This window comes from Miniopterus natalensis, chromosome 14 (assembly GCF_054644295.1).
Source record: "Miniopterus natalensis isolate mMinNat1 chromosome 14, mMinNat1.hap1, whole genome shotgun sequence".
Classification (NCBI taxonomy): Eukaryota; Metazoa; Chordata; class Mammalia; order Chiroptera; family Miniopteridae; genus Miniopterus; species Miniopterus natalensis.
Window position 1 is genome coordinate 52,365,698 of NC_142094.1, and position 25,009 is coordinate 52,390,706.

Here is a 25,009-nt window from a genome sequence, read left to right on the forward strand (position 1 = left end):
TTGGCCCCTCCCGCCCCCCCGGCGCCCCAGTCCCGGGCCCGGCCCCCGCCCCCGCCCCGGCTCTGCGCCGGCTGTGACGTCAGAGACGGACCCGCTAAACTGAGCTGCAGCTGCGGGGCGCTCGGGTAGAGACGGCGACCCCGAGGCGCCCAGACGGACGGAGCCGGCAGCGGCCAGGACAGGCAGCCTCCAGGGACCCCGAGGTAAGGCCGGTCCCGCTCCCTGACCGCAGGCTCGATGCCGGGGCGCGGGGCACAGCGGGGCCGGACCCGGGCAGGAAGCCTCCAAAGCGCTGCGCGCGGGGCTCGGGGCTGCGGGGAGAGCCGGGCGCAGGACAGTGCGCGGCGTCCCGGGGCGCGTTCCCAGCGCTCATGGTGGAAGCGGGACCATCGGGGCGGCGGGGGGGAGGGGGCGCATAGCTCCCCGCGGGACCATCGGGGCGGCGGGGGGGAGGGGGCGCATAGCTGCCCGCGGGACCATCGGGGCGGCGGGGGGGAGGGGGCGCATAGCTCCCCGCGGGACCATCGGGGCGGCGGGGGGGAGGGGGCGCATAGCTCCCCGCGGGACCATCGGGGCGGCGGGGGGGAGGGGGCGCATAGCTCCCCGCGGGACCATCGGGGCGGCGGGGGGGAGGGGGCGCATAGCTCCCCGCGGGACCATCGGGGCGGCGGGGGGGAGGGGGCGCATAGCTCCCCGCGGGACCATCGGGGCGGCGGGGGGCGCGTAGCTCCCCGCGGGACCTAGGCGCTCGCGGGGACGGTGCCCGCGGGCGTTACTAACCAGGAGCACAGCCGTGGGTGAGGGCGCAGTCGGAGCAGGGGAGCCACCGGTGGGACTCCGGGGACCCGCCGGCACCAGCCCTTCTGTGGCCCCGGAACAGTGAGCCTTGAGGGTGGGGAGAGCCCCGCGCCCGCCACCGCCCCTCACCTCTCGCCCCGCCCGCAGCCTGCACCCGCCCCCGCCCCCGCACCCGCACCCGCCCCGCAGCCCGCCCCGAGCCATGGCGCTGAGCGAGTTGGCGCCGCTCCGTCGGCTGCTGGACAGCCGTCAATCTCGGAAGCTCATCCTGTTCATCGTGTTTCTCGCGCTGCTTCTGGACAACATGCTGCTCACCGTCGTGAGTACGTACGGACTGCCCCCCCCCGAACCCCCCTGTCCCGGACACCCCTTCCCCCGCGCCCCGCTTACCCGAGCGCGGCCCGGGGCCCCGCTGGACCTGGGAAGGCTGGAGAACATGCTTCGCAAGAACACAGCCCTGGGGACCGCACGGCCCGGCCGGTCAGAGCCGCGTCTGTGGCTTCGCTTTCCTGGCGGCCAGTTAAAAATGGGACATCCGATAAGACCCAGAACTTGTGTTTCCTCCCGATAGTGTCCAGCTTCCCCCGCCCCCTCTCGCCGCAGTGAAAAAGATTTCTGCGAAGGACCAGCAATTCCCAGAGCCCAAAGTAACGCTACAAACCCTGGTGGGCTACCCGGAGAGGGGGCTCATAATCTGGTGCAACATCTGAGGGAACAAAGTAAACACCTGCCCCTCGCAGAAGGGAAGTAACATTTCAATATATTGTATCCTTGGGTCACTCAGGATGGAAACATCTCAAGACCATTTCAAGAGCAATTTGAAAAGTGTTCCTTTGTAGCCTTTGCCCTATAATGGATTTTTAAAAAAAACTAAATAATTTAAAGCCAGGTCTCTTAATTAGCTCCATTAACAGCAAACTATTTGGCTTGCTTTTTCTTAAAAATATCCAATTTTTTAATGAGTGAAAGAAAAGATTTTTTTTATTTCGACTCTCGGGTGGGGTATCTGCCCTCTCCATTTGCAGGTTCTCTCGAGACAGCCTCAGGGCATCCACTAGTCAGGTGGGCACCTCCGGGATCAGCAGAGATGCGAGGTGCACCCAAGTTCAGCGACAGGGGCGAGCTCTCCTTAGCGTTGAAGGTCCTGTTGTCACGCACATGCCCAAAGCTTCTGCTACAGCAAAAAGGTTTTTCTTTTCCTGTGTGAAAGTCTCCGGCATCCTCGAATGTTCCAGATAGGACAAAACTGGCCGATTCCCACTCAAGAAGTGGAGAGATGGAGTGTGGGCCTGTAGCAGAATTTCCAAATGATTACTCCCTGCAGGTTTATTTTTTTCTGAGACACACAACCGCATTTAGGTTTCTATTTCCTTTGCTCATTCAATTAAAGGTCTTTCGAGCCTCTTTCTGAGAAGCCCTGGCTGACCTGGGTCAGCACTGGCTCAGCCTCAGACCAGATCTTGCTTTCCTAAGATAGTCCTGTAAAGGGCCCTGCACCGAGGAACCCCAGAAGGACAGGGTTCCCTGGGGCCGGCCGGCGGTCTGTCCGCACAGCGACTGGCCCTGAGAGCAGGTGGAACTTCTCAGCATCCTGGGCCTTTGTCTCCTCCGGGGAGCTAAGAACTGTGGGGTTGTTCCAGTGTCCCGATGGGGATGGGGGTGCTCCTGGGGTTGACATACCACCTCTCTGCATCTCGCTGGGCATTTGACGTGACCATCACTTTTCCGGCATTTGTCCCAGGGAGGGTGTCAGTGCCATCACCGCCTCCCTGTTCTGCTCTCGTCCCCAGTCCCCATCATCCCGAGTTACTTGTACAGCATCGAGCATCAGAAAAATGCCACCGAAGCTCCGACCACCAGGCCAGCGCTCACCGCCTCCGCCTCAGGCAGCTTCCAGAGTATCTTCTCCTTCTATGACAACTCCACCATGGTCACCGGGAACAGCACCAGAGACCTCCAGGGGCGGCTGCCGCCCGAGGCCACCACGCAGCACATGGTGACCAACACGTCCGCTGGCCCTTCCGACTGTCCCAGGGAAGACGACCTCCTGAACGAAAACGTGCAGGTCGGCCTGCTGTTTGCCTCCAAGGCCACGGTCCAGCTCCTCACCAACCCCTTCATAGGACTGTTGACCAACAGGTAGGTTATATCACTTTGGCCGAAGAGTTCGGTATTTATACTGCTCCGAGCTCATTTCCCCCCCGGGATTCTGTTTCTCAGTCATTCAGCAGAACCTGGAAGCCAGTGGAGAGTGAGTTGGGGAAAAAGAATCCGGTCCCTTCCCCTTATGTTTCTGCCCGTGGTTAATTACAGTTTCCCGTTTGCTCTGCCTTCCGTTGCTACCTCTGTTGCTTAAAAAGCAAGAAAATATTAAAACAGTACGCAGAGGCCCTCCCCGAGTGGGAGAACTTCGATTCTGTCTACATGCCGGGTTTCATGCAGTTTTCTCTTCTCTCCCACCTCTGGTCCTGCGCACCCTCGTGGGAAGCCGAGGTGGCGTCTTTAGGGCTGGCGAGGTGAAGGCTCAGGGAGGTGGGCGGGTGGGGGGTGGGAACAGTCGGTGGTTCTGCTGCAGAGATGAGAGCCTTCGCGGAGGCGGAGGTCGTGGGCAGTGTAACAGGTCCATCCCCTGCTAGGTCCTGAGCCGTGTCCGCTTGCACACAGGGAAGGGAACTGAAGCTGTTTTCTGCATAATTCCAACGAGCTAGTAATGCCCCCAGTAATGCCCAAACTAGCTTTATGGTAACCTAGATGCTCTGGACTTTTTGGGCCCCACTGTTTTGAAAACTTGTTTACATCTCCATTGTTGGTGGCCTCCCAGCAAGTCTCTGTTCTTCTGCAGTGGAGGTGGCCCAGCTCCCTGAGGACTCAAAGCATAGGACCAGGGCTTGCAGTCGAGGGGAGAAGTGTCAGCTGCAAGGAGAGGGAGCCGTGCGGTGCAAGTGGTGGTGGTGGGGGTGGGGGGGCTGCTGTACACACAGTGTAACCCTGAAGGCAGAGATGCCAAAAATGGCAAAGGAGGGAGCACCCAGAGTCCCACCCGTGACAGCCTAGAAGCCTGACCAGAGACGGGGGTGGGGAGGTAGAAGAATATGAACTAGTGAGGGCAGAGCAGGGGGAACCGGGCAGACCCCAAGTGCTAGGCTGAGATAGGAGAGGGGTTTTATTGAGGGGCTACGTAGAAGCCATTAGACGTTCCAAAGGCAAGTTGGAGAGCCAGCAAGCCAAGCCCAGTTTCAAGCAGGTCCGCCCAGCACCCAGTGTAGGCTGGGAACAGGGAGGTCTTTACATCTGCCCAGGCTCTGGCCTTGGGAAGGGGGTGGGGGCAGGACCAGCAGGGTCCTTTGTTTCAATATTATTAAGCATTTTTAAGAGAGTAACAACAAGCGTTAAACCAAGCCTAGGGCTCTCCTCAGAGCGGCGTGTGACTGAGGGAGTGGGGCCGGCTGTGGGGCCCGGGCCAGTGAGAGAGGAGAGAGGGCCCATAGACCTGCCCTCCCCCAGCGCAAGCTGCCCTCGGACACACGGAGGTTGCAGGCACTGTGCCCACGGTGAGCTGGATGGAAGCACATTTTAAACTTTTGCAGTTTGATTTCCTGGACTGAGTAGTGCCATTGAGTCCATTTGGACGATCCTAAGCCATACCCAGCCACCCAGTCTGTGTGAAGCAATGTTATGAAGCTGCCACAGAAACTATGCCAAGCAAACGAACTCAGCGATGACGGCCTGACTGGGAGCCCGCGGAGGGGCACCCCTGGCAAGGCGGCCTTCGGGGGCTCCTCGCTTCTTTAGAGGAAACCCAGACAGTCCTCAGAAGTTGCAGGTGGTTTCCTTCCTTTTTCCAAGACTAAGAGCCCTTTTTAAATTGCCCCTGGTAGCCCTGGCCGGGTGGCTCAGTTGGTTGGAGCGTCACCCTGTGCACCAGAGGGTTTCGGGTTCGATTCCTGGTCAGGGCATGTGCCCAGGTTGCAGGTTTGATTCCTGGCGAGGGTGTTTCTCTCCCTTGCTCTCTCTCTAGAATCAATAGAAACCTATCCTCCTGTGAGGATTTAAAAAAAATGCATCTGGTATAATTACAGAACAGGGCTCAGGGGTTTGTATTGTGAGAAAGCAAACAGCTCCACTGCTATATGGGAAAATTGAGGACATTATTGTAATGATCCTCGCTGTTACCGTGCGCGCCAAGGTCATTAGCCGTATCATGTAATACTTAAACACTCGGCCGAAGGGATGTGAGTATTCCAGTCTTCCAAATGCCAGCGACAAATGAAAAGCTTTTAAAAAAGCCCTGTCCTGGTTTTGAATACTTTGTTTACTCCACGAGGAAGCAGCCTGTTCATGGCCAGTGAGACCTTTCTGTGTATTAAACACACCAAATGCGTCGACTTGCGGCCAACCCAAGGCTCCTGTCTGGGGCTCCGCCAGAAAGGGTCTTCCAAGAGAAAGCGAGCTTTGTTTTGTGACCTGTGAAATTCAGTATATTCTTACGGTGAGTAATCCACGTTGGAATTTATCTACAGTTAAAATGTTAAATCCTAGCTGGTTCCTCCAGCTGCTCAGCAAATTCCCAAATCACCTTCATCTTTTAGCGCTGCCTTGTAATATGGGAAATACAAATACGATCATGATTTGTAATTTTTCCAATATTTTCCAGTATTTAGCTCCCTAGCTCTGAATCTGGGGACTGGCAGCATTTCTGGGCGTTCCACGGTTCTGCTCCGCGGAGGGATAAATACGTTCCACTTTCCTTTACAGCATCTTCCCTTGTGAGCCACTGCAAATAGTCTTTGGTGTAATTTGTGCCAATCACATCCTCAATTACCAACAAGATGTGTGATTCACGTTTTCAGTGTTGTAAACAAGAGTGTTTAGAACAGCATTTTACAGTTGGTTAATATGTTTCTGATTAAAGAGTGGGTAAAAACACAGAGCGTCGGAGCTTGAAGAGACGTCAGCAAAGGCTTTGGGCCAGTCCCAGGAGTTTATAGGTGACGGAGCTGGCCGTTCAGGAGGACGTGTTGGCCCACGTAGCTGTAGGACTAGAGCCAGGGTGCAGCCTCTCTGTGGGGGTGTCTTCCGCCCTTCCTGTTTCCCCCACCTGCTTGCTGGTACACAGTTTGTACATTTGGCTACTAAAAAAATCAACAACGCAGGTCAAAATCTGTCTTTCTTGCATCTACTTGGGCTCTCTCTGGTGGTACCAGGCTGAACTAGTAAAGGCCCAAGCAGTGAGTTGACTGTTATTTGTAAGCAACGGGCAGGGAGTCCAGAAAAAAATCAGCCTGGTTTTTTGGACATGGACCTTCCCTCACCTCCTTGGCCCTAAAAAAATAAATAAATCTCTATTTCCAGCTGCTGATGTGAGCTGGTCTAGCTTCCTAATCTCTGCAGTGCTTTCGACAGTGGGGAAAAGGGAGGCCTCCTGCACCCCCAAAGACATGGGGGGAGCTACCTAGAGACAGGCAGCTTGGAGTCACTCCTTTCCAATGCCTCTTTTTTTAAAAATTCTCACCCAAAGATATTTCCCCCCATTGCTTTTCAGAGAGTGGAAAGTGGGGGGGAGAGAGAGAGAGAGAGATCAATGTGAGAGAGACACATCGATTGGCTGCCTCCTGCAAGCACCCCGACTGGAGTCGGGGATCAAGCCTACAACTGAGGTATGTGCCCTTGGCCGGAACTGAACCCTGGACCCTTCAGTCCTCGGGCCAACGTTCTAACCACTGAGCCAAACTGGCCAGGGCTACAGTGCCTCTTGATGGAAGCAGGGCCCACTCTGAAGTGAGACCCCCACATCACCACCCGACCTGCCCTGTGACATCCAGGACCCCGTGTTCGTGGTCTGGATGCTGCCCTGTGAGTGGCTTTCGTGGGTGGATGATCCGAGAAGCAGGCTGCCTGCCTGTCGTTTTAAATATCAGATCAGATCGCATGCCAAACCCTGAAAATAAAAAATTACAGTTCTTGGGAAGCATGTGAAGTGTTCATCCGGCTGCTAATATAATACAAGTAATTTCTCTTGGACTTACTCTTCTGGTACCATATTTTTACTGAAAAATATGTGACCAGATAGGGAGCAGAGGACCTTGAATTTGGCAAGTGTAGCGACCAATCACAGATCCTGTAGCACTTTCTGACGCCTGCCGGTGCCTTGGGTGCCTCGATTTCCCCCTTTGAGGCTCGTGTGACTTACTTTACAATCCCATTTTATTTATTTCATGATTGCCTTGTGAGTAAAAGGGGGTGGGAGGGTTTATATTAGCAACACCTGTTATCATTTGGCCCAGCCAGCGGATTTGACCCATAAAAGGAACGCTCCAGGCAGGTACACGATATGGAAACACCTTTACGTGTGTCTGTCCGGGAGTCAGGTTAAGAAGAGCGCGGCCTCGTGGCCTTCGCTGGCTTGGCCTAAGGGGTCGGTCGCCGTGGCGCCTGGAGCTGACGTGCTTCCGAATGAACTGCGCGGCGCAGGAAGGGTTAACTCCGGGGGCCGGGGCAGCTCCCGCCACCCTCCTGAGCCTGCCATTGTCTCGGTGGTCTGCTTTTTATCAAGCCAGCGACAGTGGCTTAATTTATTTCCATAGTTACCTAGTATATTTGAAAGCCAGTTATTTCCCCTCACGGATCGCAGCTAACATCTGAGCGACAGGAGGAGGCCGCGGGGCGCAGAGTCCCGACCGCATCTGCTGCTCTTTCCCCCCAGCCTCAGCCAGTTGGTCTCCAGTGGGCTTTGTAGGAAGAGGCAGTGACCTTTTCAGCCGCCCCGAGGACAGGGAGCTGGGGGGGGCACCTCGGAGAGAAAGAAATCCTTGGCTCATTAACCCCCCTGCGCACATCCAGTAGCCAAGAGGGACAGACTCGCCGAGGGCTACACCTGAGAATTTGGGTTTATTTACAAAACGATTGACAACAGACTCCCCGGGGTGTCCTGTGAATTTGAATTACCCCTCCGTTCACTGTGTTGCCCTCTGAGGAGCGTGTTGGGTTAATTCAAAAAGGAGATGTCACCTCTTGTCTCTTCTGGTGACAGTTTGCATCCCACTCTGCGTCCTTGCTTTTGTCACTTACCACGCAGGGGGAGCCACGGTCTGACAGGCCTGAGCGTGGCGCTTGGGTAGTGTCTCTGGCAAAGGTAAACCGGGCAGGAGCTCGTCAGTGATGAATTAGGGGCCGTGAGGTTTCTCCACTGACCCTGTCGGGGTGTATTTATAACAACGACAACTTCCACTGCTCTGCCCTTATTTCTAGGGATTCGGTATGTGATTTTTAGTCTTTTTTCCAATTGGATTACCTGCTCCCTGGTGCTCTGTGGAGGGTGACCGTGGGCTGGGATGACTCACCGGGGGGTGATAATGGGAGATTTGGTTAAAGGTCTGCCTCATCAGCTCCAGCTCCGCTGAGCAGCACTTTAATTGAGACGGCCTTGAATCCAGACAGGAGGCGACTCAGATGTTGATGACGAATGGCAGCCGAGGTTCTGGTCATTTAGGCGACATGGTGGGGAAGGAGGAATGGCCCTGGAGATCTGCCCATCGCTCAGTGGCCCCGGGGCCTCGGAGGACTCTCTTTCTGGGTGCTCGGGGGCCAGAAGAGGCTAAGGGTGGAGATCCGGGAGTGCGTCTTTGCGTTGGGGCTGAGCTGCAGGCAAAGGCTGGCTGCCCAGCACTCAGCGCTGCACCAGCCTTCAGGGCAGGGGGACTAGGAAGCTGCCTTCACTCTCACGCTCCATCCGTAGGGCAGGGACCAAGCTGTCTGCTTAATCGGCAGAAACAGAGAGGAAAGAAGGAAGAAGGCGAGGGAGGAAATGAAGTTTCCGGAGCACCTCTCTGTTCCAGGCACCCTGGTAGCAGAGCAATGTACACCCACATGTCATCACAGTGTCACCCAGTCCTGAGAGGTGGGCAGCGACGGGCACTCCGGGAGGCTGGGGCAAGGCTCGCTGGGTTGAGTGGCAGGGCCGGGTGTCCAGCCAGGGGTGAGATACAGAAAGGCCAAGGTCTTCCCACCATCCCATCCACCTGGTGGCAGAGCCCTGTGTGGGCAACGGTCTTGCGGAGCAATTAGGATGTTGAATTTTTGCCGAGTACACGAGGCCTGTCTTTCTAGGCTGGCCTCGCTGGGCTCAACGCGAAGACAGATTTAAAACATCTTGGCTCCCGATGCTTCTTAGATGCAGTGCCGTCGTCTCTGTGGCCGGTTGTATCCCTTGAGGACCTTTTACTAGAATCGTTTGATTGCAATCATCCCTTTGGTGAAGCTCTAGCAAAGATTATAATTAAAGAAATAATAATAAAATCAGTGACGGAAACAGGAGCCGTCTATTTTGGCCATGCTCTGGGTTACTAGGCAAGGTTGTGTTAACATTTATTCCAGAGACATTTCTGTTCAGAGTGGCAGCCCACGAATGTGTTCACACTCTAAGGCAGTCAAACACGGAAAGGTCACGCAGGAAGCGCCAACCACATGAATTTTTAGGAAAGTTGACTGAACGCTTGCCCGCCGGCTCCCAAGGGTGAGCAGGAGAGACTCGGCGTGAAGCCCTAAGAAAACACGGGGCCGGCGCCAGATTTCCCTCGCGGTTTTGTTTTGCAGAATCGGCTACCCGATTCCAATGTTTGCGGGATTCTGCATCATGTTTGTCTCCACCATTAGTAAGTGTCTCATGTTTGCCTCCTGAATGTGGGCCACGGGATGGGCTCTGATGGCCAGGAGAGGGGGTTGAGAACACGGCCTGGGGTAGGGGTGGGGTATTGGCAACACCTGCAAAGAAGTGGATAGAGAGGGGTCTTCATGGGTGGAAACACAGTGTGGTTAATTTGGAAATAAGCCATTGGGCTAAGGGCCTCGGAGATGCCTGTCTGGCTTGGTTTGGTCTCGGGGCAGCCGGCTGCGCTCACCGGGCCGGCCCTTTCTCTCCGCAGTGTTCGCCTTTTCCAGCAGTTACGCCTTCCTGCTGATCGCCAGGTCGCTGCAGGGCATTGGCTCCTCCTGCTCCTCTGTAGCCGGTAGGTGTGGAGACAGGTGCCTGAGTAAGTCAGTGCCCAGGGGTCTCCATCTGTCACAGGGCCACTAGCATTGCCCTGCTTGCCGGCTGCTCACGTTGTTAGCTGGATAATTCAGGGAATCAAGGGGGTTTGGTGGTGGTGATGGGCTCCTGCAGAAGGTCCCTGCCTCTCCTTGGGTTCTTGGTCTTATGTTTTCACGAATCTGGTGGGTTTGGGAAGCTCCCAGGTCTGGGTTTGGGAGGGAAGGCGAGTCACGGGTAATTCTTTCGGTGCTCCCAGAGCTTGGCTGTCGACGTTTCTTTTCCTGTTTAGGGATGGGCATGCTTGCCAGTGTGTACTCGGATGACGAAGAGAGAGGCAACGCCATGGGGATTGCCCTGGGCGGCCTGGCCATGGGGGTCCTAGGTGGGTAAAGTCCACGTGGAGGTGAACTGGGGGGAGCCTGTCTGGTGCTGGACAGTGACCGTCCTCCCTCTCTGACTCCTGGCTGACAGACTCCCGAGCTGCCCCCTTTTCACTCCCTACCTCCCTGGAGCCTTTGAAAAGCGGTGGAACCTTCCTGACACGGGCAGGCTGGGTCCCCCCGCCTCTACCCCCTAGCTTGCTGGGAACCTTGGGAAACCAGCCCCGGACCTCTTGGGCCCAGATGCAAAGGAAGGCTTGACCGGGATGGTCGGCCGGTACCTCCCTCCCCTCTCACACGTCCTCTGAGTTAACGGGGGACAGGAGCTCCCCTCCTCCGCGCCGCCCCCCCCCCCCCCCCCCGGCTGTCCTCCCAGACCAGGGGCAGGCGTCTTCCCCCGAGGAGATCTGGGCCCTCTCCCTTTCCGCGGTTGCATCCCAGCCTTCTCTTGGGGGCTCGCGGTTCCTGTCCGTCTGACGCAAAAGGATCGAGGGCCTCGCTGACCTAGTGCCCTGTGCTCCTTCACAGCTGGGGCCCTGTTTCCCTCTGACCTTTACTTTGGGGTGGCCCTTAGGGCCTCTTGCCCGTGTCCCAGATGTAAAGCTGCTTAGAGGAAGTGGCCTGGGCAGCTTAAGGCCACTGGATGTAACGTAGGGCGGGCGCCTCAACTGGCTTTTGGAACAAAACAGAGCAGAGTGCAAGAAACAAAAGGGTGGTCCTGGCGGGGTGGGGATGGGGGGCATCGCCCCAGGCCCGGATGGTTCTCTTCTCTTCCTCGCAGTGGGCCCCCCCTTCGGGAGCGTGCTGTACGAGTTTGTGGGGAAGACAGCTCCGTTCCTGGTGCTGGCTGCCCTGGTGCTGCTGGACGGAGGTGAGTCCACGTGGGGACCTTGGCCTGACCCGGGCACCTATGTTGCCAGGGGCTCGGGGCCACGCCTTGTGTTTTTCTCTCGCAGCGATCCAGCTCTGCGTGCTCCAGCCGTCCCGGGTGCAGCCAGAGGTAGGCGGCGGGGAGAGGGGGGCACTGCACGGGCCCCTTGGGTCTCCTAACTCCTGTTTTCTCAACAGAGCCAGAAGGGGACGCCGCTGACCACCCTGCTGAGAGACCCCTACATTCTCATTGCCGCAGGTGGGGCTCCCCCCCCCCCCATCCTTCTCAGTCCAGGGGTGGGGGTGGGGGGTGGCGAGGACCCGCGTTCATTTTGCAGCTGGAAACGCTGGGCTGTAGAAAAGCATAAAAGGCACCGGAGGTTAGATGTCATGAGAGATGGTTTTCTTCTGCCGTTAATTTCGGGCCCTCAGCCAGCCTCCCGGGTGGTTCTTCACTTGGGGCAAAGGGGTCTGCGTCAAGGAGACGCCCTGCCCCAGAGCTTAGTCTTGGGTCCAGCTTGCTCACTGTGTTTGCGGCAGAGGCCATCACTGGCCTTGAACTTCCAGGAGTCGCGGCCTCCCTGCAGGCGTCTCAGCTGGTGGTCTGACTCACCCTGACGCGTCTGAATAGATGGGGCAGCAGAGCCCCGGGGGGCACCTCCTTTCCTGAGAGAGGGCGTCCAGCTCAGCTGCAGCGAGGCCCGGCCGGGAATCACCCTGTGCCTTTGGGTTCCTGGCCTAGATGGACTCAGAGGAAGCCCCGGGTTCCATGGCTCTCGGGGAGGATCATGGCAGCGTCCATCCAAGGGACTGTCCCCTCAAGACCATCCCAGTGACACAGGCCTGGGCTGCCTAATGTGGGACCAGCCTTATGCTGCCTGGGCCTGGATGCTGTGGACAGCACGGCCCTTGGGGTCAGGCCAGGGGAGGGCAGCCCTGAAGTGTGGCTTCAGACCCAGCTGGGGTTCTCTCCAGCTAGGGCTAGGTTTGTCCAAGCAGGAGTCACGAGCACAAGGGGGCGGGGGGACCCCGGGAGCAGTGGGTGCACTCAAATTCAGCCCTTTTCAAAACCCCAGCCTGGTTGTGTTTAAGCTTCTGCTGCAGGATTGGTCAGGGTGGCACCTGTGTATCGCTGGTGTCGGTCCTGTCTGTTGTGCCTGGTGGCCAAAGGGTTGCAACCTGGTGCGGTGACCTCTTCATGCAGGGGACCCTCTCTGTGTCCCCAACAAGATGCAGGGAGCATTGCAGAGCCAGATGCCCTTAGAGCCCTGGCTGTCCCAGGTGGGGGTGAGATGAGTGGTGAGAGATGGGCCCAGAGATGTGACTGCCCACACCTGTGGCAGACACCTGGGCAGGCAGAGCAGCCTGGGCCCCTCTTGCCTCTGCCTTTCTTTGACCCTTACTGTCCCATCCCTGTTCACGGGGGGAGGTGCAGAGCCTCACCCAGCACCGACCGTCAGCCCATCAGCAGGGCCAGGCAGCCTCGACTGGGGACGCTGGGAGACAGGCGGTATCTCATTTGTACCAGTGGAATTTCGATGTATGGAGGTGACCGATGACATGGAGAGGTCAATACCATTCAAAGAAGAATTTATTACTTATGTTTCCCAAAGAAAAGGGGCATTTCATGTCACTTAGGGCCATGTGGGGAAGCACCAGGTTTGGTCAGAGGCAGAAAGGGGCAGGGGGAGGTCTAGGCCAGAGCCTTACTAATGTTTCCATGGGCCATGCAAGGCAGGGCAGGCTAAACTGCCATAGTATTGGCTACTTTAAATAATCCCGGCAGCCTTGGGGGCCTGGGGACTGTCCAGGTTGCCTGGTTCCTGTCCTGAATGGATTTAGGGGATGGGGGATGCTCGTGTGATGTATCAGAGCTAGGTACTGAGGGGTTCAGGGCGTGGGCTCTGGATCTCAGGGGAGATGTAAACAGTGCTGGCAGGTAGTTTGGCTCTATAGTGAATGTGAGTGAAACAGACAAGCCCAGGATCGAAGGAAGCGCAGAACGGGTGGGTGAGGGGAGCCCAGTCGTTGCAGCAGCATTTCTGTGTTCCGCCTTTAAATGTCACAAAGAAGAAAAAAATCTTTCTTCATTACGTGGGCACCTTAATCACGATTGCTCACTGTTCTCTCAGTCGAGATTTTAGCAAATGAGAGGTTCCTCGGCACAGCAAGGAAGCTCCCGGGACGGTGGGAACAGCCCCGTGTGTCTTTTTCCAGATGGCTCTACATTTCCAAAGGGCTGGTTATCACAGTGATCATGGACATTTGACAGAGACCCTATGTGCATAGTTGATTTAAAAAAATAAAATAAAAAATCCCACAACAGCACATCCACACTGAATACACTAGATTTTGGGGCATCATTAGAAATACCTGTGTTCATTGCACAGTAAAACGTAGGTACAGGGGCCTCAGGCTGCCGGAGCCTGTGTGTGGCCTGCAGATGGCCTGTGCTGCTGTGTGACCTCAGACGAGTTACTTCCTTAACGAATTAGAACACCTTTTCTTTGTTAATAAATCAGGAAAGTTAAACCACATGATCTCGAAGGCTCCTTCCAGTTCCAAACTTTATGACTCTGGGAATCTAGTTGTTTAAATAATAATAATAATAGTGATAAACCAACCCTCTTCACTATACCCTTGACCTGTTATTTTTTTCATACAAAAGTAGAAGTGCTGGGTAGCCAAGCCGGTGGTTCTGGCTGTGGGCAGCGGGGTTTAACTGTGTTTGGAAATGGTTAAGGGGCCCTCGAGATCCAAACCAGACGCCCACTAACCTCTTGCTCCCTTGAAGGGTCCCTCTGCTTTGCAAACATGGCGATCGCCATGCTGGAGCCGGCCCTGCCCATCTGGATGATGGAGACCATGTGTTCCCGCAAGTGGCAGCTGGGTAAGGACTGGGCCGGGCTCTCCTGGTTCTAGAACTTTCGTCCCCAGGGCGGGTCTCATCCCTGTGGCCCTGCCGAGCTGCAGGTGCCAGAGCAACAAAGCAAGCGACTGTTTCTGTCTGACACTCTGGGGCCAATGCCTTGGTTTCTGCCGAAGACGAGGCGCTTTATTGCTAACACCGGAAGCCGTTTCTCCCCATCTCCTTCCTCTCCAGCTCCTGTGGTGCTTCAGGCCTCCAGGTGTTTCCAGGAGGTGCCACGGGTTGGGCGGCCCACGGCTGGGAGAATCCCTAGCTGGCCTTCAGCTTCTTGGGCTGAGCTGCTTTGCTGCCATTTGGATGTCTTGGCTTTAACTGAGTCACTGCCCTGATTGAATGCACCAGACCCTGTGCAGCCACTTACGCTGCTCCCCCCCCTTCCTCGGCAGACACAGCCTGAGGCTTTCTTCATAAAGTCTTTGTAGTTAGAGGCCCTGGGCCTTCGGACTAGATTGCAGGCCGCCTGGTTTCCTCGGGAGAGCCCCAGGTGGGGCTCGTCCCCCAAGCCCCATGGTCCCCCTTCCACCAGTGAGGCCACCCCTCCCTCGCCCCAGAGAGAGACCTGGGTTGTTTAAGAGAATCACTTTTCTACACCTGTCCCGTGTCGTTGGCAGTGTGGTCTCTGTAGCATGTGCCCACCTCTGCCAGCGCCTCTCAGGCCCCTCTGAACTGTGGGTGACACAGTTCAAGGACATCCCCCTGAGGCGAGGATCCAGTGCACAGCCCTTCCCCAGAGGTCCCGGCAGCTCAGCCCCTCCCCGGCCAGGGTCCTGTGGGGGCTCAGGGGACGCCGTCTGCCCTGATGCTTCCCCGATCCTTTTTGGAGAAAGACGGTAAGATTGGAAATCAGAGCAGAGCAATTTCGTGAGCCTCATGGGTGACACATGCTGGCTCGTGCTGAACGCTCCTAGAACCAGTCACGATGAGCCCTGACGGCTGGAAGGCTCAGCCTCCTGGAGGTGCGACGGCTCCCGTTAGGCTCAGGAGAAAGGCCAGTGTGTCCTGGGAGCGGCAAGACGAGAGCGGCCCAGGCCCTGTGCATTTTGAGTGCAGCAGGCACCTAATTTTTTATTTTTTTTTTACCCTCACCCGAGGATTTGTTTTTATTGATTTTCGGGAGAGGAAGAAAGAGGGAGAGAGAGAGAAAAAAACCCCCACAGTGATGTAAGAGAGAAACACTGAGCAGCCGCCTCCTGCAGGTACCCAGACCGGGGACTGAACCCTCAGCCCGGGCATGCGCCCCGACCGGGAATCGAACTGTGACCTCCTGGTTCACGGGTCAGTGCTCAACTACTGAGCAACACCGGGGCTGGGCTTTAACTTTTATTTTTTTTCCTTATGTTTACGTTCCCTAATTTTCTCCATGCCTATTGTCCTACCGGATAACAGAGGGGGAGGTGACGGGCACAGAGCCACACGGGCCTGTGGGACAGCAGGTGCCCTGCTCGGACACTCGGGCGCTGCCGGTGGCTGTCCACGTGGAAAGCTCCCCCCAGGCAGAGATGGGCCAAGATGAAGGGGCCGATAGGGAAACGAGTTTCACGTCTGGAGAGTCTCCGCCGCCCTGAGCGTGGACGCGCCGTGCGGGGTCCGGCCTGGCTCCGCAGCCACCGGATATTAGCTGCTCGGGTGCTGGCCCCAGGGCTCCGTCTCCTCGGCTCTCATCGCCACCGTGGGGTCTCTGATGATTAGTTTTCCTAACGGCTGGCGGATATCAGCACTGATAAGGTGTCCTTTTCATAAATTTACAGGCGTCGCTTTCTTGCCAGCTAGTATTTCTTATCTCATTGGAACCAATATTTTTGGGATACTCGCCCACAAAATGGGGAGGTAAGCTGAAAACAACGCTCTCTTCTAATAATGCCATTCTTTAGAAGAATGCTCTGTGTTCCTGCCTTAGCTGTTACAAGCGATTGTTTTGATTTCCATTGAAAATTTGGACGGGGGCGGGGGGGGGGGGAAGGGACATTTATTGACGGCGTGTTTTTGTTTTCGTTTCGTAGGTGGCTGTGTGCCCTCACAGGAATGATCGTTGTTGGGATCAGCATTTTATGTGTGAGTAAAAGACAACATTTAACAAGGGGAAACGGCCTGTAAATAGGACTTTTGCTTTGGGCAGGATTCACCAAGAAATATTCTTTCGCAGTTTGAAGCGTGTTAATAATGAGTTTAATTACATCTTTTCTTTTCTTCCAATTTTTTAGCATCCTAAAATTTTTGGACAAGACTCTCCAAGGGATGTATTTTCATTTGATGTCAGTTGGAAGTTACCGACAATGTTTTATTATATATATTTCACCCCCTCACCCCCACCACCTTAAACATTACAATGTCTTAAACACTTAGGGTGACTGCCCTGAAATAATAGCAAGATGTTTTTCTAGAATAAAATGCCTTCTTCCAATGGCCAATGTTTACCCCAGATGAGGCCTTTGGGTCCTTGTCAGAAATGGCACGTGGACCAGGCTGGTCTTTCGCATCCGGGAGTTGACCAGGTTTTCGTGGTGCTTACAAACCCCGTTTCCGCCTCAACCGGAACGACTTGGAGGCTCTGGTCCTCCCCAAGCCCACCCTCCTTCCTCCTGTTCCCTTCAGAAGCGAACACCCATACCCGGCTGGAGAAAACACACTTTTAAGACTTTCCAAGATGACTCAGAGTCGGCTATCCTGCTATTTTGGCGTAACGTTTATTTCCTCTCACAGGTTCCTTTTGCAAAAAACATCTATGGGCTCATTGTTCCCAACTTCGGAGTTGGTTTTGCAATTGGTAAGTCACGCGAGCCTGATGCCCAAACTTAAAGCCGTTCGCCCCATTGCTGAGAAAGGTTTCCTCGGGCCAGGGCAGACCATAATTACCGAACTTGAGTTTCTGGAAGCTTGAGAGGAGGCCGTGGGCAGCCGAGCTCCGGCACAGCCTGGAGATCGTCCGCAGGAAAACGCCTGCTTCCACGCTCTGCTCGTTTGGTTCCCGAAAGCTGGTCCTTTCAAAAGCCCGCTATTTGCCGATGCCAGCCGGCGCGCCTGTGCCATGCCCGGCAAAGGAGCGAGCCCCCCGCGCGGAGCGGCCGCGCTCAGACCCGCCAGCCGACCTGCTCCGATGAGGCCGGGGCACCAAGGCGTCGCGTGTTTTTCATAAGGGTTGGTCCAGAGAGGGTGGGCTGGTGTAGTGGCGACCACCTGTGCCCGGGACCTTCACGGACGGAGGAGATGAGCCTTTGTAACGTGAGGAACAATCGGTTAATAGTTTGGGTGAACGGTACACTTAGAACATGCGGCTTGATCATGATACAAGCAAAAGCTGAGTCTGCCGCAGGCAGAGGCAGGAATTTAATCTTTGGTCCAGTAGAAAGAAAGAATGGCGCCTTGGGCGACCCCTCGGGCCGGGGTAGGTCCCCCGAGCGGGCCCAGGTCCTCTCTCGTGCCCTCGTAGCGTCGGTCACGATTGTGATTCGACTCTTCGCTTAACGCTCAGCTGTTTTGCCCTCCCGTGTCTCCACGCCTTGCACATATTCGGCGATCGGCAAATAACTGGTTCAAGGGAAGAAATTGCTGTCATCCTCCCGCCCCTGGGACCCGGGGAGGCGAGGGAACCGACGCTCGAGCGCGGCCCTGGGGGTGCCCACAGGCGCTGTCTCCTCGTAGCCGATCGTCGCCACCCCCGTTGGCTAGGTGGGAGAACCGGTGTTCAGAGAGAGAACCTAGCTCACCCAGCCGGGGATTTGAACCCACAACTCTGGACACATGTGCTCTTCCTTTATGCTTCCTGCCCCTGACTAGTCAAGAGACTGGAAACTACCACGTTGACTTTAGTTTCCTGAGTAGGGCCAGATGGTTCTGGTTCCTTCTGATCTTCCCGACTGTGTGAGGCCAAGGTGTGCGTGTGGGTGTGTCCACTGGTTGAGGGAGAGGACGGGTGTTCCAGAAACTGATGCATCGGGGGGCGGGCTAGGGGTCCACACGGCCAGTAAGCAGCAACCCGCTGGACCCGCAGAATGCAGGGGAGTCACCACCCCGTCGGCGGACAGGCCATCCAGACAGGACAAGGTGAGGCAAGGCGGGGAACAGGCAGATGGCGGCCCGGGGTCCAGCCACAGCCTCAGCTCCCGTCCATCGGCCTTCAGCGAGAGGCGTGCTGTAGGGAGTCCGCTCAGGTGGGGGGACAGAAGGGGCGGAGGCAGCAGGGCTGTGAGGTTAGGACACCGTCCTGACATTCGTCCCGTTTTCAGTTCACAACAGTTTCCCATAGACCGTGTCCCCTGACTCCGCAGGCATGGTGGACTCATCGATGATGCCCATCATGGGCTACCTGGTAGACCTGCGGCACGTGTCCGTCTACGGGAGTGTGTACGCCATCGCCGACGTGGCCTTTTGCATGGGATACGCCCTAGGTAAGGACGCCGGCTCCGCCGAACAAGCTCTTACCTCCGCGCAGGACAGAGAACGCGTCCCGCAAGTGATTTAAACCTTCGCATCTTTTTGCGTGCGAGACATCTGCAGAGAGCGTTATCTAATTCTCTGTTTCCTGAAAGGTCCTTCCGCTGGCGGGGCTATCGCGAAGGCAATTGGATTTCCGTGGCTCATGAGAATTATTGGAATAATTGATATTCTTTTTGCTCCTCTCTGCTTTTTTCTTCGAAGTCCACCTGCCAAGGAAGAAAAAATGGTAAGGCGATTTTAGGATGTATCGAAGTGTTTCTTGGTCACTGTAGCACGGTCTTTGGGATGGTTTCTTAATTCTAAAATGTATCCCTGCTCCTTTCTGGCAGAAGTCTCCGAACATCAATGGTAAGAGTTGCCCTTTGAGTTTATATTACACAGGGCAGCTACTTCTTTTACTGTATCCAGCATTATGTTTACAAATTTGAAGAGGAAAATTATTTTGGTACATAGATTAGCAGTCGGTAAGCTCTTTTGTCAATGAAAAGTAAACATGGGATAGTTTAATTTTCTGTGCTTCTTGAAAATCTTAAATAGATGTATATTTTTGCCTCCTGCACTTACTCCTAAGATTAGCCATTTCTGGTGCTGTTTGCCTTTCCCCTCGCAACTTCCAGTAATGATGTCTTAGTCATTACTGCCCAAGATTCTGGAGGTGGTTTGAGTGTAGCTAACAGACTCTATGGAAAAATATCGGATATGCAGCTTTGGGCACATGTGAGCATGGGTAACGTTGAAATTCATAGTTTCCTGGCCAGGATCATATCTGTAGGCAAGACAGAGTATAAAGTGTTCCTCTTCTGAACAAGTTCCAGCTTAGCGATTCTGAATTTGAATCTTGAAATGCGTGAGTCATTTTAACTTTCCTGATAAGCTCTCATAGCAGGAGGGGGTGGGTGTTGCTGATTTTTTAAAACATCAAATGGTGATAGATACCCATCCGGCTAAAAGAAGAGGGCCTCAGATTCGGAATGGGCGAGAGAAAGCAGGCAGGGGAGGTGGCACCTTTGGTTCGTGAATGGACGTGAGGTTCGCCTGCGAGGTGCTCCGGGGATACAGCCCAGGAAGTGGGTCTCGAAGCTTTGGCGATTCTTGAACTGCCCTTTTATGATTTTCTGCAAATAGTGGATTTAAAGACAGATGTGGACCCTGAAGTTAGGCGACACGCAGCCTTCGTTACTTTTGGGCTTTTTTGGCATTTATTAATTTGTTCACTATATCTGAAAAATAGATCCAGCACTGCACGCTTTATTATGTAGGATTCACCCGGTCATTTTGATTTACTCAATACCCTTTAGACTCAAAGAAGGGGCGTGGAAGGTGCTGTGGGAGCTTTCCCGCGGAAGCTGCCCCTTGTCCCTGCCCCCTGCCCGGGTCGCGGCCCCTCCGTGGCGCCCCACTGTGCGTCTCTCGGGGACTTACCTGTTCCTGCCTGGCCGTGTAAGGCCCTTTCCCTCTCGGTTTGCCTGACCCCAGCACACCGCCCTGCCCGAATCAGGGTCAGAAAATTCTCGGTGCGACAACTGGAAACGGTCATCCGGTCGCCGCCGCGTCACCTTGATTAGGGCGAATCGCCCACAAATGCCTCTGTCCCCCGGGAGACTGTTCAAGGCTCTCGGGAGACAGCGGAGGGCTGGCGCGGGCCCCGGAGCAGGACTCTCACGTGGGGACCCGCGACAGCGGCCTCGTAGGGCTGTTGGGGGCACTGAATGAGGATCGCAACAGCGAGCTCAGCCCAAGCCTGGTGCGTGAGAAGTGCTGGGTAGAGCTCTGTCTGCCCGGCGCCCCTCCCGCCTCACCCTCCCTCCCTCCCCGCTGCGAGGTGGGGGCCCCCTTTGCCCTTCAGGCCCCAGCCCTGCGAATGGCTGCCCCGGCCCGGGCAGCGGACGGACGCTGGGCAGCGGCTGCTGGCATCCCGCGGTGGCAGCGTGTGGCCCATCTGAGGGACGGGAGGAGATGGCGGGGTCGGAGGACGCCCAGGAGCCACACCTGAGAGAAACGCGCAGGAAGGGAAGAGACGGTCTGAGAGGCAGAGCAAGGAGGGCTCGGGCTTCCAGAAAGCCCCCTTCGCTGAGAAATGCCAGAGTCCTTAGTAAGTGCCCGGCGGGGTGAATCGTCAGCCGCCGAGAGAAGGGCACCTCGCTGCCCGCAATCGGTGCCGTGGTCGAAGGCACGGCGCGGGTGCCGCCGGGCTGGCAGCGCTGTGGGCGGCGGCCAGCAGTGCCGCCTGCTCCCCGGGGAGCCGAGAGCACCTCAGAAGGGGGCGGGGGCGGGGGCCGCGGCCGAGGAGGAGCTGATGACCGCCCCCCGGGTGGCGGCGCCAGGGCCAGCAGTCCCCGGGCGCAGGGGGACGGGAGAGCCGGAGCGAGAACCTTAGCAAATAATCCTCCCATCAGGCAGCAGTCTGCCGGTGCCGTGTTTGGACTTCGGCGATTTTATATCGAAGGGCCTGATGCTGTTTTCACGGGTCCCGAGTCCCACGGTCCTGAGCCCGTTTGTGGGCGCCCGAGTGTTTCTGCCACCTGGTTTCCTGGGTTTCTTTCTGTTTTTGTTTTATGATCCGTGTTGAGTGAGCAATACAGTGAAGAGGGAAAGAACCTGTTAACGCCAGTGTCTCAGCAAGATGAAGAAATAGCGACACGACCCTTCGAAGAAAACCGTGCTCCTGCCGTTAGACAGTTAACACGCAGCCTGCGGGCCTCGGGCCACCCCGCCCAGAACAGCCGAGGTCCGCTGCGGCGGTTTCCCAGGCGGAAGGACGGGCCTCAGAGACAGGGCACGTGTCTTACACCCGATTGTCGCCCAGACAGGGGAGCAGGTGGTCTGGGGCCTGTAGCTGGCTTTTCCTGGGCGGCTCTGGGCTCTCTCAGCATCTTTCCACCAAGTCCTTCCAGCTGTTTCCTCGAAGCCGCAGGGTGGGCTAGGATGGGGCCGCCAGGGGCCGCGGAGACTGTGTGTACTCTGCGTGTTATAATCTACTTAAAGAAACGTGTCCCTTTGCAGGGCACTTACAATGGATGCAAAACCATCACTTTTTTTTTTTTTTTTTTTTTAAAGATATGGTAGGTAAAATTTTTCTAGCACGCCGGTTTAGTGTTTTTCCAAGTCTTGAATCCTGGAACTCTTACATTTGATGCTTTTATGGTTTCACTCCCAGCTTCATATTTGCATTATGGTCACGCCCTGTTTGGTTCAACATGTTGGCACCTCTTTGGAGATCCTGACTCTGCCGTGTGGCTGGTATGAAACCAGGCATTTGCCAGGGCCTAGGGCTCCATTCTTGGTAACTGGGCTTTGCTCTGAGTCCAAAGCCAGACACCTTCCTCCCGGCAGCAGTGCACTGAGCGCTGATGGAAATGCCCAGGCTGCTCGCGCCCACTCCGCAGCGACCCACGCACTTGACCCACCCCCTTGACCCTGTTCACGCCTCTCTTCGTGGCACTGTTGGAAGGTTCCATGCCATCCAGCTCTTTAATCGTATGTAACTTTTAAAAAAAGTAAAACTATTGCACACAATCTTTTAAAAGAAGTTCAGAAGCCAGGAAGCTAGGTTTTAAAAGCTACATAATATATTTTTCAGGGAAGGAAAGGTCTACCTGAAACAGGCGGTGTAACAAGTGTGGTTTGGCTGACTTGATACATCCTGATCCTGATGGGAGGGTCCTGGTGCACGGTGTCGGTTGCCTCAGTTACTTATTTTTAGAAATGGAGCTCTTAATGAAATACGTGTATCAATCACTTGGCAGGAAGCATACTAAGAGATGGAGCTAAGTTTGCAGCTGGCCGTTGGAGCTGGTAGCCTAACAGAGGGTCAAAGATGTCCTTATCTTACCGTGTCACACAGGCAGATCACTGTGACATGGTCAGATAGAGGACTTGGGAAATGAGAAGTGGGCTAAGCACAGAGTGGAGTCCGAGAAGCTTATCAAATCTGAGGGACAATAACCGGGGGGAGGGGCTCACAAACGCCGAGAGACGCTACAACAGGCCAGTGCAGGATACATTTTAACCCACATAAATGTTTCCATTGAGGTTTTCAAACTGCACAGAGAGGTTATTAGAATAGTTTACACAGAAGAAAACTCGGACACACCCTGATGAGAGAATTCACTTAGTGTCACCCAGCGTCGCCTGCTGTCCTCTGCACTCTGGTGGTGCCACGGAGCTCTGCGCGAGGCGACTTTGGCTTAAGGCTGTCCGGACTCACATCCTCCCCCCTAGCTGTACACCCCTTGGTCAAGTTCTTTAACCTCTGTGTCGACATGGAGGGTTATCAACCCACCACAGGTGATTGTTGTGAAATTGAGGTATTTCATTGAAAATGCTTAGCATGGCCCTGGCGTGATAAGCATCGGCTGTGCTATCCGACTGTGCTTGGTCTGTATGTTTTCGGGAGGAATAGTGACTCCAGTGACGGTCAATTGAGGATCAACTGACTACTTTTTAATTTTCAGTAACAGGGAGGGCACAAGAGGGGTGTATTTTTTAAAAGTTATACATTTGAGCGAGAGTTGGGCAGCCAGGAGTTGGGGAGAGGTGCTCTGAAGGGCTGTTTGTGAAAAGATAAGGGCCCTGGGATGTCCCAGCCTAGGGAAACCTAAGGGGCGGAAGCAGCGGTCTTCAAAGATCCTTAAGGGCAGTCGGTGAAGATGGCGGGAATCAGAACCCGATCCACAAAACGGGAGACAGGTCTAGCCCAGCCTCAGGCGCGTTCCTCACGTGAGCGCGCCTCACTGGGAGAGCTCGTCCTAATTGCTGCGCTGCCGCAGAGAGGTCTGTGAACAGGAGCGGGACTGGGCGACCTCCGGAGACCACCCTCCTCCCAATTCCGATATATAACTCTAAATATAACTCTTCCTAAGTCTAACCTGCACACCCCTTTCTTCGTAGCTTACAGGCTCCCCTGAATTGACTCATGGCCCCTGGCAGGTATAATGAAAATGCTGCGGAGGCCGCTTCTGCTGTATCCTATAGCCTGAAACTTTCACTGAGTGTAGAACTCCAGGTTTTCTGGGCCAGGCACCCGGCAATTGCACCCAATGACTGGTTAACAGTGGGCGGGTGTATCCATCCATCCATCCATCCATCCATCCATCCATCCATCCATCCATCCATCCATCCATCCTTCCATCCTTCCATCCTTCCATCCTCCCATCCTTCCATCCATCCATCCATCCATCCATCCATCCATCCATCCATCCATCCATCCACGCACACACTAGTAACCCTTAAAAAGTCGGTTAAAACCATCTTATCTTTATGAAACAGGAAGTTAATGTATCTGCACTTTGCTCTCTTCTAGGCTATTCTCATGGATCACAACTGCCCCGTTAAAACAAAAATGTACACTCAGAACAATGTCCAGTCGTATCCGCTAGGTGACGAAGAATCTGAAAGTGACTGAGACCCTCAAAAGTCATCACAGTATGTCATCGTATGAAGCAGTGTTTCCAGTGAAATGACTCACCCAGAACCGTCTTAGTCACCCCTTCATCCCAGGTGAAGCAGTAGGACCACCAAAGGTTATCATTTCTTTCCCAAGGTTATGATCGACTGCCAACAGCCTTATAAAGAAAAAGCAGCTTTTCTAGGGGTTTGTATAAAGTGTTGAAAACTTTATTTTATGTATTTGGTTTTATTAAATATTATACAATATATTTTGACGAAATAGATATAGTGTAAATCTATAAATATTTGAATCCAAATCAGATATAATTTTTTAACTTACATTCACGAACACTTGGGCAAAAAAACCTTGTATTTTTTCTGAATACTGGTAATGCGTGTTTAAAACGAAAGCACACATTATCTCCGAGACACTTCCCACAATAAGACACTAGAAGGAAGTCTGAAAAGCAAGACAGCGTATGGTTACATAGTGACACTGAGTGCTGAGTTACTCAACTTGTAATTATCATCAATAGACGCGAGTTAAAAGCTAGTTGTCTCAGATGCAGACGTGGAGAACTTGAGTCAGTTACCTTGTGGATTTCTCCATAAATCCTGGCTGGCACTAGTTACCTATATGTAATCACCTACCTGGAAGCAGCTGGTTGTAAATTATGTGTTTACATGTCATGTGGTTGGCAGCAAGCACTGAAGCCAGTAAGGGAAAAAATAGTACATGTTCTGAAAGCAGAGAAAAGCACCCACATGAACAGTTATGAACTAGCAGCTTTCCCTTTAAGATACGTACTTGACTGTCTTACTGGATGAGAGAAAACGGAGGGTGGATGTACCTTGTCACGGTTGTCGAAGCATGGCAAGAGAGGTCAGCGTCTAGTTCAGGTCTTAGAAAATAAATTTTAAAGGCTAATTAATAGCTGCTAAGACATAGAAGAAAAAAATCAGACTATATCATCTTTGACCTGTTTGGAGGTCATCCAAGTGTTTCCTAGGGATCTATTAATTTTGAGTTGTCTGAAGCTATTATTTCCTAGACTTCTGAAAGGTGTTAACATCAATGTGAACATTTTTAAATGCAGAGGAAGGAACGAAATGATGTCTTGAATCATGTTAGGAAAACAGGTGTAAGCAACAGGGTGGTCAGGACACGCCCCCTTCCAGGCA

General features: G+C 54.6%; 1 protein-coding gene across 1 annotated transcript; it reads left to right on the plus strand.

Moving 5' to 3' along the window:
• The first annotated feature begins 1,000 nt into the window (after positions 1-1,000).
• SLC18A2 (solute carrier family 18 member A2) lies at positions 1,001-24,543 on the plus strand. The gene is made up of 15 exons (XM_087824181.1): positions 1,001-1,121; positions 2,589-2,937; positions 9,391-9,449; positions 9,720-9,803; positions 10,116-10,208; positions 10,988-11,077; positions 11,163-11,206; positions 11,275-11,335; positions 13,871-13,966; positions 15,754-15,832; positions 16,006-16,057; positions 16,706-16,769; positions 18,271-18,390; positions 18,532-18,665; positions 23,742-24,543. The coding sequence occupies exons 1-15, from the start codon at positions 1,001-1,003 to the stop codon at positions 23,841-23,843; spliced, it is 1,548 nt and encodes a 515-aa protein (XP_087680307.1). The 3' UTR covers positions 23,844-24,543.
• Positions 24,544-25,009: the final 466 nt, after the last annotated feature.